Genomic DNA, 15058 nt, shown 5'->3' with positions numbered 1-15058 from the left:
TTTGAAGGGACATCCAGTCCCCACTTCCTATTGGTAAGCACCATTTCTACATATCCCATTGGTGTTTTAAAAAATTTGATATACCAGACTGCTGACTCCTCTTTAGCCCAGAGTTACTAAAATTCTCATTTTTCCTCCCTGTACAAATGGTTACTGAATCCTATCTCCTGTATCCTGCACTTACGATTTCTGAGCTGAAGGGTAAGACTTTTTGTTTATCCCTGTTAAATGGCATCTCGATCATCATTTCATTGTTTAGATTCTTCTAGATCTTTATTTTGTCTTCCAACATATTAAATGTCCTTCCTAATGCCTTGTCACTAGCAAGGCTGTTGAAGAGGCCAAATCTCTGCCTACATCCAAAACAGTGATAAAAATGTTGAACAGAGACTCTCTTTTCCAATCTTGTGCTCCCTACCATTCAAGCTTTGCCTGTGGCCAGTCTATCTAAGACCTCCCTTCAGACGACCCTGATTTATTAATCACCACTTCTTAAATATGATTATTCAGGCTATTATGAATTCCCTAATCATACAAATAACTTGCTTAAATCCAGGACTATCATGTTTATGGTATCTCCGTGAATCATTAGTCAAGTAACTCTGTTAACAATAAATCCCTGTTAAAGAAGGAAATCAGGTTAATTTATTATGACTCATTCTAAGTATACCTGGGCCAAAGAATTGAACCTTCCCATCTCTTTTTCCCCCTGCTCTTATTTCTTTCCTTTTTATGTACTTCCTTCCTGCCCTTTAATTTCAGGCCTATTAATCTTCAATCTCCAACAAGATGGTAAATTATTTGAAGGAAAGGATCACACTTTTCATATATATATAGATAGATAGATAGATAGATAGATAGATAGATAGATAGATAGATAGATAGATACCACGGTACCCAACCCAGGTCTGGGAACACACTGAATGTTCAACAAATGTTTCTGCTGACTGAATCCATGCAGAGAGACAAGAGAAAGCAGCCAGAGAATGAGAGCCTGTGTTCACTGTTCAATAATCAATCACCCAGGACATTGCTGTGTCTCTTTACCTAGTAAGGGTGGAAGCCAATTGACATTAGCTTCACAGTGTGAGTCCAAAAACGTAATGACATCTCCAATGGCCGCTGAAGCCCCCAGCATCCGAGTCCTTATGAGTCCTTCCCTCTTCTTGGTTCGGAGGATTCTTACACTTGGAAACTGGGCCATGTAATCTTCCAAACGCTTCTTTAGGTGTTCTGTGCACAGACAAGAAAAAAAAAGACAGCTTAGGGGTGGTATTCAGAATGGCTTCTTATACTAGGGCTCCTCTATATAGCATCTCCCTTCAGAGGCTGAAGCTGTGGACTGTCAACAAAGCCATATTCCAGGGTGAGGAAGGCAGAAGCAGGGCATGATGTGGTATGCTGATACATCAAATTAGGTATTAGGAGATTTGGGCTCTAACCCTGGATCTGCCATTTACTTATGGTTTGACCCAAGGTAAGTCATCTACCCATTCCAACTCTCAAATTCATCCTCTTTACAACAAAGGGATTGGATTCTAATGTCCCCTTAACGATGACATTTTATGTTCCAGGATCTGTTCTGCCTCTGAAATTATACATTCTGGGGTGATTTCTAAGTCTAACATTATATATTCTAAGTTCCCTTCCAGCTCTAAAATTCTTTGATTTGGTCATTCACATAGATGATCACAGCCAGCTCCTGGCTCTGGGCAGTACAGCCTGATTTTGCTAGTTTTCCTTTGAGGTCAGAGCTCAGTAATGATTGGCTTCCTCTGATTCATAGACTCAAGCCCTGAGTCTTTTTTCACTCTTTAAGATACAGTACTTAAAAAATATCCAATCTCCAAAAAAGCATTTTATTGATACTTTTGTTTTTCATATCCTCTTTACTTCTTAATATGGTCCTCCTTCTCCCCTGCTCAGTGAGCTGCCCATTAGGGCAAAAATAAAAAATAACAGAGGAAAAAAGTAGTCCAGCCAACACCCTGACCTTATCTGAGAGGATATGCAGTGTTCCACATCCATAACTCACCTTTCTACAAAGAAGGGAAGGAGGCTTTTCTCCTGGGTCATGGTCCCTAATGTTCTTTATAAAAATAGATGTTCCCATTCTTCTAGCCCCTTTGATTTAAAAACTTCCCCAAATCCAGCAATTCAAAGAACACTTTTTGGCATCCACTATGTACAATGGCCTGTGTTTGGTAAGGAATGAAACAGAAAGATGAATAAGACATGGCTTGACTCGAAGAGGATGCACCACCTAGTGGAACAGAAAAGATATGAACAAAACAGCTATAATAAAAAACATCAGAAGTGCCAAGTAGGAAGGAGAAGTCACCTTCTTGAGATCACAGAAGGCTTCATGAAGAAGGTAGCATTGCAGCTGGGCCTTGAAGGCTTTCAATAGAACCTTCTGTAAGACCAGAACACTTGAGTGTTTTCCCCCCCATAGCGTGTGCAGCTGGAGTAATTACTATATACACAGAGATTAGCTAATGGGTTCAGTAAAATTGGAACTCCTCACTCTGCTCACAGAGATTATTAATAAAGCTTCCCTTAGCCTGTGGCAGCTTCTGCTGGAACCAGAAATCAATTCCCCCTAGTTCAGCTGCTAAATCTTTCCAAAGGAGTTTTTCTATGAGATCAGACAAGATATTAAGAGACATGATGACATTACAGATACACTGCTCTATGGTCAGAAACTCTATCAAAGTCAAGGATAAAAAAAGAACAGAAATCTATTGCTATCATCTTTGACTACAGCTCATTTACTACCAGGAGACCATCTCAGGTCACTAAAATGACAGAAAAATTTTTTCTTTCTAGGATGCACACTCCTAAAATGACCCTTCCTTGTCCATGTCTTGAAGACCACTCCAAGGTAGAGAGGTATCACTAAATTCCCCTTGACACAGATGGCTGCTGTTAGTTTGAGACCTACTAATTAATCCCTGCAGACAGGTCATGGAAGTCTGAATAATTATTTGGGATGCAATTAGGCTTCTCTTTTTCAGTCTTTATTAGAAGGCTCATTTCCATAAAATCAAAGACGTGATAACTTAATAGAATCCATTCCTCTGATAAAGAAGTTTTTATATGTCACCGAAGGGGAGAGAAAGGATTTGCAATCGTGAAACAGAACTTCGGAGTTGGAAAGAAATGTTGAAAAGAGAATGTTTACAGGTAGAAGGATCGTTTGAGGTTATCAATTCCAATCTGTTCATTTTACAAGTGAGAAAATGAAGACTAGAGAGGTGAGGTGACTTGTCCAATGACACATAAGTTAGTGGGGAAGCTTAGAGAAGAGTCTAAGTCTTAACTGTGTAATCATGGATAAGTCTAACATTATCTCTGAATATGACTTCATCGCCAAACAGAGATACCTGTTGTGAGAGACACCGAAGATATTGCATATAAAATATCTCTATGATATGAGCTGCTATTACTATTAATTACTATGCTTTGAGAATGCCCAGTTATTGGTACTAGTAATACAGGGAAAAAGAAAAAAACAATAGTTTATCAAAGGTAATTCTGGTGATTTAGTGGGTTTTTTGGGGGGAGGGGCAGAGTTGGGGAGATGAAAGAGAAATTTGCCCTAGTTTAAAATAATTTTTTGAAAATCTTTTAATAATCTCATCCAACTGCCCATCTTTTTGCACCCACCTTGCTCTTGTAGTCATATATTAGGCATAATATATAATACATACAATAGGCATGTATTAAATGCCTGAGATATAAGAAGAGGCAAAAGACAGTTCCTGCCCACAAGGAGCTCATAATCTGATGGAGGAGACAACAAACAAATATGCACAAAAAGGCTATATATGGGATAAGAAGTCAATAATTAAAAGTGGGAAGGCACTAGAATTAAGGATTGGGAAAGTCTTCTTGTAGAAGATGAGATTTTAATTGAGACTTGAAGGAGGCTAGGGAGGTCAATAGGTAGAGATAAGGAAAGAAAGCATTTCAGGAATAGAGGTCATACAGGGAAAACACTCAGAACAAAGTGACGGTGTGTCTTGTTTGCAGATTGAAGAGTACGTGGAAGGGAGTAAGTTGTAAGAAAACTGAAAAGGTTGGGGAGGGCTAAGTCATGAAGGTTTTGAGCGATGAACATAAGATTTTGTATTTGTACCCTCTGGATCACCAAACTTTTTGAGGGTATGCTCTAGGGGACTTAATCCATTTGATTCTGGAAAATTGCCCCAGGGATTGGTGAGTAAGTGAGCAAAAATTCAGATGGTACACTCTATTTAACAAGTCCTAAACTATACTTCACATCCCATTCAGGCTGGCCATTTTCTTGCCACCTGCCTTCCATGTATCCCGTCTCCCTCTTCTCTTTCCATTTCTTGCTCTAGAGATTGTAATCAAATCAATGCTGTGGAAAGCATGTGTCAATCAACCCCACTAGGGCTCCTCTTAACATCCCTGTTATTCTCCCTCAATGACAGGAACTGCCTCATTTATTACTCGTATCCCCATCATGTAGAATAATTCTTGGCATAATGTAAATGCTTAACAACTGCTTCCATTCATTTTGCAGCCTCCTTTACATGTGGGAATTGGGAAAAGCCAATCCTCTGGTGATAGATTCTATTGCCACAGCTTCAAACAATACTATGTGATTTTTTTTGATGGTCAATTTCTGCAAAGAAATAAATCAAGGAGAATTAAGAAAACAAGAATAACTCCATCTTATAATTGTGAGGGTGTGGGACAAAGTCTCTTTCAAACTTGGACTATATCTATATATGAAAGGGTCAGGGATGTAGCTGAGCAGGTAGCAGAGACAATGACCTTGTTCCCTGAAATTTATTTGCCTTTTCAACCTTTTTTCTGCTTATTCCTCTACATTGGCAAACAGGAGACACTTACGTTTTTAAAAATTGGAGGACCCTTAACTATTCTAATTATTAAGCAAATAACTGTTTCTGTATAGCCTAGCTTCCAGAAATGAAAATTTGGGAAGTAAATTGAATAGTCACCATAGACTAGGGTAAGGTCTCTGTCCCAGGTGACAGAGACTGTGACCAGAAGAGAAATTGAAAGAAAAGACCAAGCCTAAGGTGATTAGCAAACTGGGACAACACTGCTCTTTTTTCTAAAGAACTTGGCACCTGGGGCTGATGGCCTGCTCAGGAGATCAGAGACTTTAGAAACCACATACTGAGGTAATAAAATGGAGAAAGCTTCTGTTTTCTAAAGGAATAAGGCAGCAACCTAGTCAAGGAGTTGGAGGCAGTGGAGACCAGCAGAGCAAGTAGGGAGCTGAGGAGACTAGTGTGAAGGCAGCCACCATGTGTGTCCCCCCTTATACACATTCCCTGGACACATTTGCTTCTACCCCATGTATCCATATATGAGAGCCTCAGCTACATGAGCTCCCTACACGTATCTTTCACTTCACGTTTCTTATGTGTGATTTCTCTAACAACCAGTGCTGTGTTTATTAGTGGGAGAATATGTCCCAGGTTTATGGGAGAAATATTTTGTTTTTATTTTAATTTTTTTCCATTTTCTGAACTCAACAGACAACAAATAAAATCAGCATTTCATTCACATTGTGGAACAGAAGAGAATTGTACGTGAAACTACAAATCTTGATTATGTGGAACTTTTTTTTTTTAAAGCATAAAATAAATTCAATATATGTAACTGAGCTGTCCTTTCTCTGGATGTAGATAGCAATTTCCATTGTGAGTCTTTTGGAGTTGTCTTAGATTCTTGCATTGCTGTGAAGAGCTAAGTTTATAAAAGTCAGTCATCCCACAATGTGGCTTTTACTATGTACAATGTTCTTCTGGTTCTGCTCATTTTATTCTACATCAATTCACGTAAGTCTTTCCAGGTTTTTTTGAAGTCTGCCTGCTCATCATTTCTTATAGCATAACAGTATTTCATTACATACATATACCACAACTTGTTCAGCCATTCCCCAATTGATGGGCATCCCCTCAATTTCCAATTCTTTGCCACCACAAAAAGAGCTGCTATAAATATTTTTGTACATGTGGGTCCTTTTCCTGTTTTTATGATCTCTTAGGGATACGGACCTAGAAGTGGTATTGTTGGGTCAAAGGGTATGCACAATTTTATAGCCCTTTGGGCATAGTTCTAATTGTTCTCCAAAATGATTGGATCATTTCACAACTCCACTAACAATGTATCAGTGTTACAATTTTCTCACATCTTCCCCAGCATTTATCATTGTCCTGTTTTGTTATGTTAGCCAATCTGATAGGTGTGATGTGGTACTTCAGAGTCATTTTGATTTGCATTTCTCTAAACAATAGTGATTTAGAACACTTTATCATATGACTATAGATAGCTTTAGTTTCCTTTCTATACTGCCTTTGACTTGGAAGCTGTGGATTTTGGCTATCACATTCCTTGGGAAATTTTTTTTTTTGAGATTTCTTTCTGGAGATGACCAGTAGATTCTTTCTATTTTGACCTTGTTTTCTGGCTCTAATAGGTCTGGGCAATTTTCATTCAAGATTTCTTAAGATATAGTACCCACACTATTTTTTTTAAGTCATGGATTGCAGGTAATTCAATGATTTTTAATTTTTTCTCCTTGACTTGTGTTCCAGGTCAGTTTTGAAAAAATGAGATACCATACTTATTCTCCTATTTTTCAATATTTCTTGTCTCATTATCTTCTATTCAGTTAATTCTCATTTTCAGAGAGTCTGTTACTTGGGAAAAATTTTGTACCTCATATTGAGCTGTTAACTCTTCTTTCAAGTCTCTCACTTCATTTGTGATATCATTTTAAAAACTCTTGTTTCATTTCTTCCATGAATTCTAGTTGATCTTGTGTCCAAGCTGTGTTTTTCTCTGAAATTTTGCTTACAGATGTTGTGGCATTATGTTATTCTGGGTTCTTGCCTAGGTATCCCTACTTCCATAAAAGCAATTTTACTAGTATTTTTCTTTTAATATCTCATTCTTCAAGCATTGTATTGGGACTTTATGTTAGGGCCAGGCTCTGCATACCTCTGAAGATAATGTTTGGGTCTTATATGTTCCTGATTTGTATTACCTGGGTTCGTGTCACTGCACTATATTCTTTTAGTATCTTATAGGTGGCAGAAGCTAGGACGCCACAAAATGGCAGTCAGCCTACAATGGTCTGATGTAGGGTGAAGTTTGATTGCCATTCTCCTGGTCTGAGTTTTACAGGCTCTTGACCTCAGTTTGGGTTTGAGCCACACAGGTTCATCCATGGCTGGAGCTTAAGTAGACAGTTGCTGGTTCTAGCCCTTGGCAGTCACCTGGAAGGCGCTGTAGGTTCAGAGTGGCTGAGCTGTATAGGTGTACCTTGGTCCTAAGTTCCTATTCTAGTTACTTCATTGTAGGACCCAGTCTCAGTCTGCATTGGAACGCCCCTCAGTGTGGTTTTGGGGTCAGAGTACCACAGCCACTGGCTCACACTTCGTCCTGTTCCCTGTCTCAGAGAGAGGCACAGGCCACAGACTGTGGAATGCTCTAGAATGACCTTCATGGCTGTACCTCCTTTCAGGTGCCTGTAGTCTTCTGGCTGACTGGGGAGAGACAGATGACTCACTGTTATGTCTCCTTGTATTTTCTGACTGCTACTAAGTCTGGTGCTTTTCTTCAATCTTCCTTGGAGTAGCTGAGGGAGAGAGCTGGCTGTACTGCTTCTTCTTACACTGCCATTTTTGCTAGTTTCCGGGGAAATGTTGACATTCTTCTTACTAAGCCAATTCATTAAATGCTTTTTTTTTTGAGCAGGTGGGGAGAAACTAATTGCGTCCCCTTGCTAACTATCAAAGATAAATAAGTTGGTGGAATTTGTGAACTATGGCTATAATGTTTGAACCCAGAGAGTACTTTTACCTGGGGTAGCTATATAACTGGGATCTGTCCTGTGATCTGCACTACTCATGTGCATAGTGGTTTCTCCTTTGCAAAGTAATTTGCTTCAACCCAACATTTACTGGGTGAGATCATGTGTTAGTCACAATTTCAGCGGTGAGCTTATAGTAAGTATTCAATAATTTTTTTGTTGATGGGGTTTCAGTTGATTATGTGAGGTGGGTGGGAGAAATATTACTATTCCCATTTTACAGATGTAAAAACTAAGGACTAGAGAGGGCAAATGACTTGCCTAAGGTCAAAGTAATAGTAAGTGAAAAAGCAAAGAACAGAAAAAACCTAGGTACTCTCTTCAGTAGTAATCTATGTTTCATTTAGGCAGTAGATGGCATAGGACAGGGGTGGGAAACCTGTGGCCTTGAGGCCACGTATGACAAATATGAACAAATCCAGAGTTTTGTTCTATGAAGTGTGTATTCAGTCAAAGGGCTGCACTTGAGGACCTAGAGAGTCACATGTGGCCTCAGGGATGCAGGTTACCCACACCTGGAATAGGGGATAGAATGCTTGGCCTGGAGTCAGGAAGACTCCTCTTCCTGAGTTCAAATCTGGCCCCAGACACTTAGTAGCTGTATGACCTTGGGCAAGTCACTTAACCCTGGTTGCCTCAGTTTCCTCATCTGTAAAACGAATTGGAGAGAGACTCCCTGGTGGGGGGGTGCCAAGATGGCAGAGTAAAAGCAGTGAATTGCTTGAATTCTCCCCCAAACCCTTCCAAATACCTGCAAAAAATGACTCTAAAACAAATTCTAGAGCAGCAGAAACCCACAAAAAGAGTGAAACAAATTTCTAGCCCAAGACAACCTGTATAGTTGATGGGAAAGATCTGGTGCCAGGTGGGGAAAAGAACACAGTTCAGCATAGGGTGTGCAGGCAAAGACAGGGCCCCAGCCCCAGTGAACCTGGAGTAGGCCTGAGGGGACTAAATCACAGGTAGCTGTGGTGGTCTCCAGACTTCTCAACCCACAAACGCCCAAGACAACTTAGAAGGTCCATGAGAAAGGTCTGTTGGACCTGGGTGAGAGAGGAGAGTGGTCCAGCCCTGGCCCAAGTACAGCCCTGGAATAGGGGCCACAGTGGTGGCTGCTACTTCCAGAGCTCTTGGCCCACAGATAGTGGGGCAATCAAGTGGCTGATCAGAGGGGGATGGCAGGGATCTCTTTGCTGGTGCAGGATTCTCTTGCTTTGCCCATTCTTGGATCTGGGTCACAGTCCTGGGTGGTGATCCTGGGGCAAGGGGGCACACTGGTGGGGTGGAGCTTGTGGCTGGTGGTGGAGACAGCAGAATCCTCTTCACAGGTCCAAGGCAGAAAAGAGTGTGTGTGTGTGGTCACAGACAAGAGCATAGGCCAGGAAAGGAGTAAATACTTCTCCTTTGATAACACCATCTTGGAAGAACTAAAAATTTACAGGTCCCTCTGAAATGCAGGTATCTCTGAAAACAGCTGCACAAAACCCCTGAAGCTTGGGACTGTACACCCTTCACACTGGAAGCAGAACCCTAGCTTAACAAAGAGTTAAAAGTCAAGCAACTGGCTGGGAACATGAGCAAACCATGGGAAAAAAACCTCAGACTATGGAATCTTACTTTAGTGACAAAGAAGATCAAAACATACAACCAGGAGAAGAGAATAAAATCAAAGCTCCTACATCCAAAGCCTCCAAGAAAAATATGAATTGGTCTCAGGCCATGGAAGAGCTCAAAAAGGATTTTGAAAATCAAGTAAGAGAAGTAGAGGAAAAATTGGGAAGAGAAATGAGAGTGATATAAGAAAATCATGAAAAACAAGTCAACAGCTTGCTAAAGGAGACCCCCCAAAATACTGAAGAAAATAACACCTTAAAAAATAGATTAAGCCAAATGGCAAAAGAGGTCCAAAAAGTCAATGAGGAGAAGAATGCCTTAAAAAGCAGAATTAGCCAACTGGAAAAGAAGGTCCAAAAGCTCATTGGAGAAAATAATTCCTTAAAAATTAGAATGCAGCAAATGGAAGCTAATGACTCTGTGAGAAATCAAGAAGTTATAAAACAAAACCAAAAGAATGAAAAGATAGAAGACAATGTGAAAAATCTCATTGGAAAAACAACTGAACGGGAAAATAAACCCAGGAGAGATAATATAAAAATTGCTGGACTACCTGAAAGCCATGATCAAAAAAAGATTCTAGACATCATCTTTCAAGAAATTATTGAGGAAAACTGCCCTGATATTCTAGAACTAGAGGGTAAAATAGAAGTTGAAAGAATCCACCTATTGATCACCTCCTGAAAGAGATCCCCAAAGGAAAACTTTTAGGAATATTATAGCCAAATTCCAGACTTCCCAGGTCAAGGAAAAAATAGTCCAAGCAGCCAGAAACAAGTATTGTCAAACATAATCAGGATAACACAAGATTTAGCAGCTTCTACATTAAGGGACTGGAGGGCTTGGAATAAGATATTCCAGAGGTCAAAGGTGCTAGACTTAGAACCAAGAATCACCTAACCAGCAAAACGAGTATAAGCCTTCAGGGGGAAAAATGGATATTCAATGTAATAGAGGACTTTCAAGCATTCTTTTTTTTTTTTCAAGCATTCTTAATGAAAAGACCAGAGTTGAATAGAAAATCTAACTTTCAAATATAAGACTCAAGAGAAACACGAAAAGGTAAACAGGAAAAGAGAAATCAACTTATAAAAGTTGAACTGTTTATATTCCTACATGGAAAGATGATATTTGTAACTCATGAAACCTTTGTCAGTAGGATGGTATTTATGTATGTATGTACACACACACTCTATATACTACATATACATACTGTATATATACATTATACATATATACATATATATACATATATATATATATACATATATATATATATATATATATGTATATATATATATATAGGCATAGGGTGAGTTGAATATGAAGGGGTGACATCTAAAAAATAAAATTAAGGGTTAAGAGGATTGTAATGGGACAAGAAGAAAGGGAGAGGTAGAATGGGATAAATTATCTCACATAAAAGAGGCAGGAAAAAGCTTTTACAGCAGAGGGGAAGAGAGAGGGAATAAGTGAACTTTACTCTCATCAGACTTGGCTTAAGGAGGGAATAACACACACACTGGAAATCTATCTTACCTTACACGAAAACAGAGGAGAAGGGGATAAGAGAGGGGGTGATGATAGAAGGGAGGGCATATTCAGGGAGGGGGTAATCAGAAGCAAACACTTTTGAGGAAGGACAAGGTCAAAAGGGAAAATAGAACAAACAGGGGGAGGGATAGGATGGAAGGATATATAGTTAGTATTTCACAACATGACTATTATGGAAGTGTTTTGCATGGCTATACATGTATAACCCATATCAAATTGCTTGCCTTCTCAATGAGGCTGGGTGGGGAAGAAGGAAGGGGGAGAACTTGGAACTCAAAGTTTTAAAAATGAATGTTAAAAATTGTTTTTACATGCAACTGGGAAATAAGATATACAGGCAATGGAGTATAGAAGTCTATCTTGCCCTACAGGAAAATAGAAGGGGAAAGGGATAAGAAGAAGGGAGAGGGGATGATAAAAGAGAGGACAGATTAGAAAAAAGGGTATCCAGAATACACACCATCTTGGGGTGGGGGGAGGATAGAGAGGGGTAGAAAAATTGGAACTCAAAATCCTGTGGAAGTGAATGTTGAAAACTAAAAAATAAATAAATTAATAATAAAAAAAAAAGGAGTTGGAGAAAGAAATGGCAAACCATTCCAGTATCTTTGCCAAGAAAATCCTAAATGGAGTCACAGAGAGTCAGACATGACTGAAAAAAACGATGAAACAACAAAAATGTTTCATTTAAAATGAAATTTACTTGTTTTAATGAATAAAAACCTATTTTCTCTCCTTCCCAGTCGCCTTCCCACAATGAAAGAAAAGAAAAACAAAACTCTTTTTAACAAATGTGTATAGTGAAAGCAAAACTAATTTCTGCATTGACTATGTCCAAAAAAATGTTTCAGTCTCCACTCTGAGGTCATCACCTCTTTGTCAGGAGGTGAGCAGCTAGTAGTTTATGTTTCTAACTGCACCCAGAATTGAGGAATGATCTTATGGCTAATTAACAATGCAAAAGATTCAATCTATTCATGATATTTTTCTCTACTGCAAGATGAACAGGAAATAGGATTTTAATCAGCCTAATAGTTACTAGCTGAGTACCTACTAAGGGCTCTATTAGGTGAAACAAAATATATTTATAGTCTATGGCCTTATGAGTAAAGACAGAAGAGTGGGAGGAATGCTACAAAGATGTAAATTGCCCAACTTCAGAGAAGGCATTAAAACATACCTAGGGCCTTAGTCTGTAAAATAGGCATAGTATTAATGCATGTATTCCTTACACATTTGCACATTTGCCAAACACCTTGACATTCATTAGAAATCTAAGATTTTAGAAAAATGCAGTAAAAGGCTATCTATCTTCAAAGAACCCAGAAAATAGAGAGAATACCTTTCAAAGTATTTTTCCTTATATCAATTTGGACTTGACAACCATTACTAAGGAACACCCAGCAAATCACTTGAATTGGTGGCTTTGAAATTTAAGGTGCTGATTCTATAGTAGCTAGAAAACAACATAAATGCAGTGAAACAGAGAAAAGTAAAACTAAATTGCCTGTCAAAAGATAGAATTGCCACCAACACACCACCGCTGTTGTACCATCTGCACAGTACTCATTCAAAGCACTTGTTTGTATAGCACTTAATGATTTTAAAGCATTTTCAAACCTATTAAAACATCTGATCCTTATTCTGGGAGGCAGGCAAAATAGAGATTTTACAGATGAACAAACTAAAGCCCTGAGAAGGCAAGGTATTTGCCCAACATGCCAAAATGAGTATGTGAGAGGCAAAGCAATATGGTGGAAAGAATGGTAGACTTGGACAGAGGAGAAATCTAGACTCAAATCTCCCCTCTGGCACTTACTAGATGTGTAACCATGAGCAAGTTACTTGATCTGAGTCTTAGTGTGCTCACATGTAAAACAGGAACAATAAAAACTGCATTATCTATCCTTCAGGGTTATTGAAAAGATCAAGTGATATTTATGTGTAAAAAACCTTTTGAACCTTACAAGTTTATAAAAATGATAAGTATTATTCTATATAACAAAATTCAGTCTTCATGGCTTCTCTCCACCAGTGTCTCTTATGCATGTGTCAGAACAATACATGATTTCTTGGAAGATGTATGAGAAGTAATTTGTTTGATGACTCTTTAATGATTAATATCAAGGAAGTAGGATAGTAGACTTATTTTACATAACTGCTGATGGTATTTGCCACCTTTCATTAGAGTATGTAGAATGCTGAGTCTGAATGGAAGACAGAATCCCAATAGATAGGGCAGGCACCAAAGATCCAAAATCTGCTTTTGGAAGATATAGTGCCCCACATTGTAGAACCTCTTAAATGAGAACTAGAATTACTCAAAAGAGTTTGGATTAACTATCCATACGTGAAAAATTAAGTGAAGAATGCTAAATGTCCAAACCATGATATGCATTTGGACGTATAACTTGTGGAACTGGTCCATATGTACCTTGGACAGGTACTGTGAATGTATGCTTAGCTGTGCCCAGAATTAACAGGAAGAAAATAGTCAAGGCTGTTTTTGGGAAACTGAACAGTGCTTTTTGTTTTTTAATTTTATTAATTTATTTTGATTTATCAATAATCACTTCCATATGCTTTTGAATTTAAAAATTTTTCTCCCCTTTCCTCCCCACCACCCTCCCCAAGATGGCACACAATCTGATATAAGCTATACATTTACATTCCTATTAAACATATTTTCACATTAGTGAAGTTGCAAGTAAAAATTAAAACCAATAGGAGGAGCCATCAGAAAGAGAAAATAAAACTCAACAGAAGAGAAAAAAAATTGCAATTCAACTTTCATAGTTCTTTCTTTGGATGTGGATAGCATTTTAAATCACGAGGCCTCTGGAGATGTCTTAGATCCTTCTATTGCTGGGAAGGGTTAAGTTTATCAATATTAGTCATTGCACAACGTGGCTGTTATTGTGTACAACGTTCTCTTGGTTCTGCTCATTTCACTCAGCATCAGACCATACAAGTCTTTCAGGTTTTTCTGTAGTCAGCCTGTTCATCATTTCTTATAGCACAATAGTATTCCATTACATTCATATACCACAACTTGCTTGGCCATTTCCCAATTGGTGGGCATCTTCTCAATTTCCAATTCTTTGCCACCACAAAAAGAGCTGCTATAAATATTTTTGCACATGTGGGTCCTTTTCCCATTTGTTTGATCTCTTTGGGATATAGTGCTAGAAGTGCTATTACTGGGTGAAAGGGTATGCACATTTTTATAGCCCTTTGGGCATAGTTCCAAATTGTTCTCCAAAATGGTTGGATCATTTCACAACTCCACCAACAATGCATTAGTGTTCCAATTTTCCCACATCTTCTCCAACATTTATCATTTTCCTGTTTTGTCATGTTGGCCAATCTGATATGTGTGATGTGGTACCTCAGAGTTGTTTTGATTTGCATCTCTCTAATCAATGATTTAGAGCATTTTTTCATATGACTATAGATGGCTTTAATTTCTTCATCTGAGAACTGTCTTGAACAGTACTTTTTGATTAAAAGCTTAGTTTCTTTCTGAAACAAAGGCCCATCTTTTTAACCTCAATATTCTTTGTTTAAAAAGTTTTATCTATTTTATTTTTCTTACTGTCATTTTCCAATAACATTCTTTCACCAGTACAACTCTTTCATGTAACAAGGTAGCATACTGATGACACCCGAACATTTAAACTTTGCAACTATATTTTACCACTTCTCTAACAAGAAGAGGGAGGCAGCATCACTATTCTTCCAGAGATGCTATATGCCTGTGAGGCACTGAAAATCACAGTCAAAGAAGAATTAAAAGTTCATGTCACCCAAAAGCAATGAAGAAGAGGATGGTATGCATAGATAGCTTGTACTGTAGCAGAAATGAGGAGGAGGAATGTCATCAGATATGCTTGACTGAAAAAGAAAAAGAGGCACCTGAGTGAGAATAAGGGTTCACTGATGTACAGCAGGTGTGTTCCACTAGTATCCATGCAAGGTCCAAAGCTCTAGAGGAAGGCTTTCGGCATC

The 15058-nt window shown here is 38.6% G+C and overlaps 1 protein-coding gene across 2 annotated transcripts in view; it reads right to left on the bottom strand.

The window, feature by feature from the left end:
* The window catches only part of GALNT10 (polypeptide N-acetylgalactosaminyltransferase 10), a 178385-nt gene that overhangs the window by 34724 nt on the left and 128603 nt on the right, over nucleotides 1-15058 (bottom strand). For both annotated transcript variants that reach the window (XM_020978370.2, XM_020978371.2), the window contains one exon: nucleotides 1048-1233. In XM_020978370.2, the coding sequence (XP_020834029.1) occupies nucleotides 1048-1233 (186 nt within the window). The remainder of the gene's footprint in view (nucleotides 1-1047; nucleotides 1234-15058) is intronic.

Source organism: Phascolarctos cinereus, unplaced genomic scaffold, assembly GCF_003287225.1.
Source record: "Phascolarctos cinereus isolate Bilbo 61053 unplaced genomic scaffold, phaCin_HiC Scaffold_2;HRSCAF=192, whole genome shotgun sequence".
Taxonomy (NCBI): Eukaryota; Metazoa; Chordata; class Mammalia; order Diprotodontia; family Phascolarctidae; genus Phascolarctos; species Phascolarctos cinereus.
This window is presented reverse-complemented; position numbering and strand designations above follow the sequence as displayed.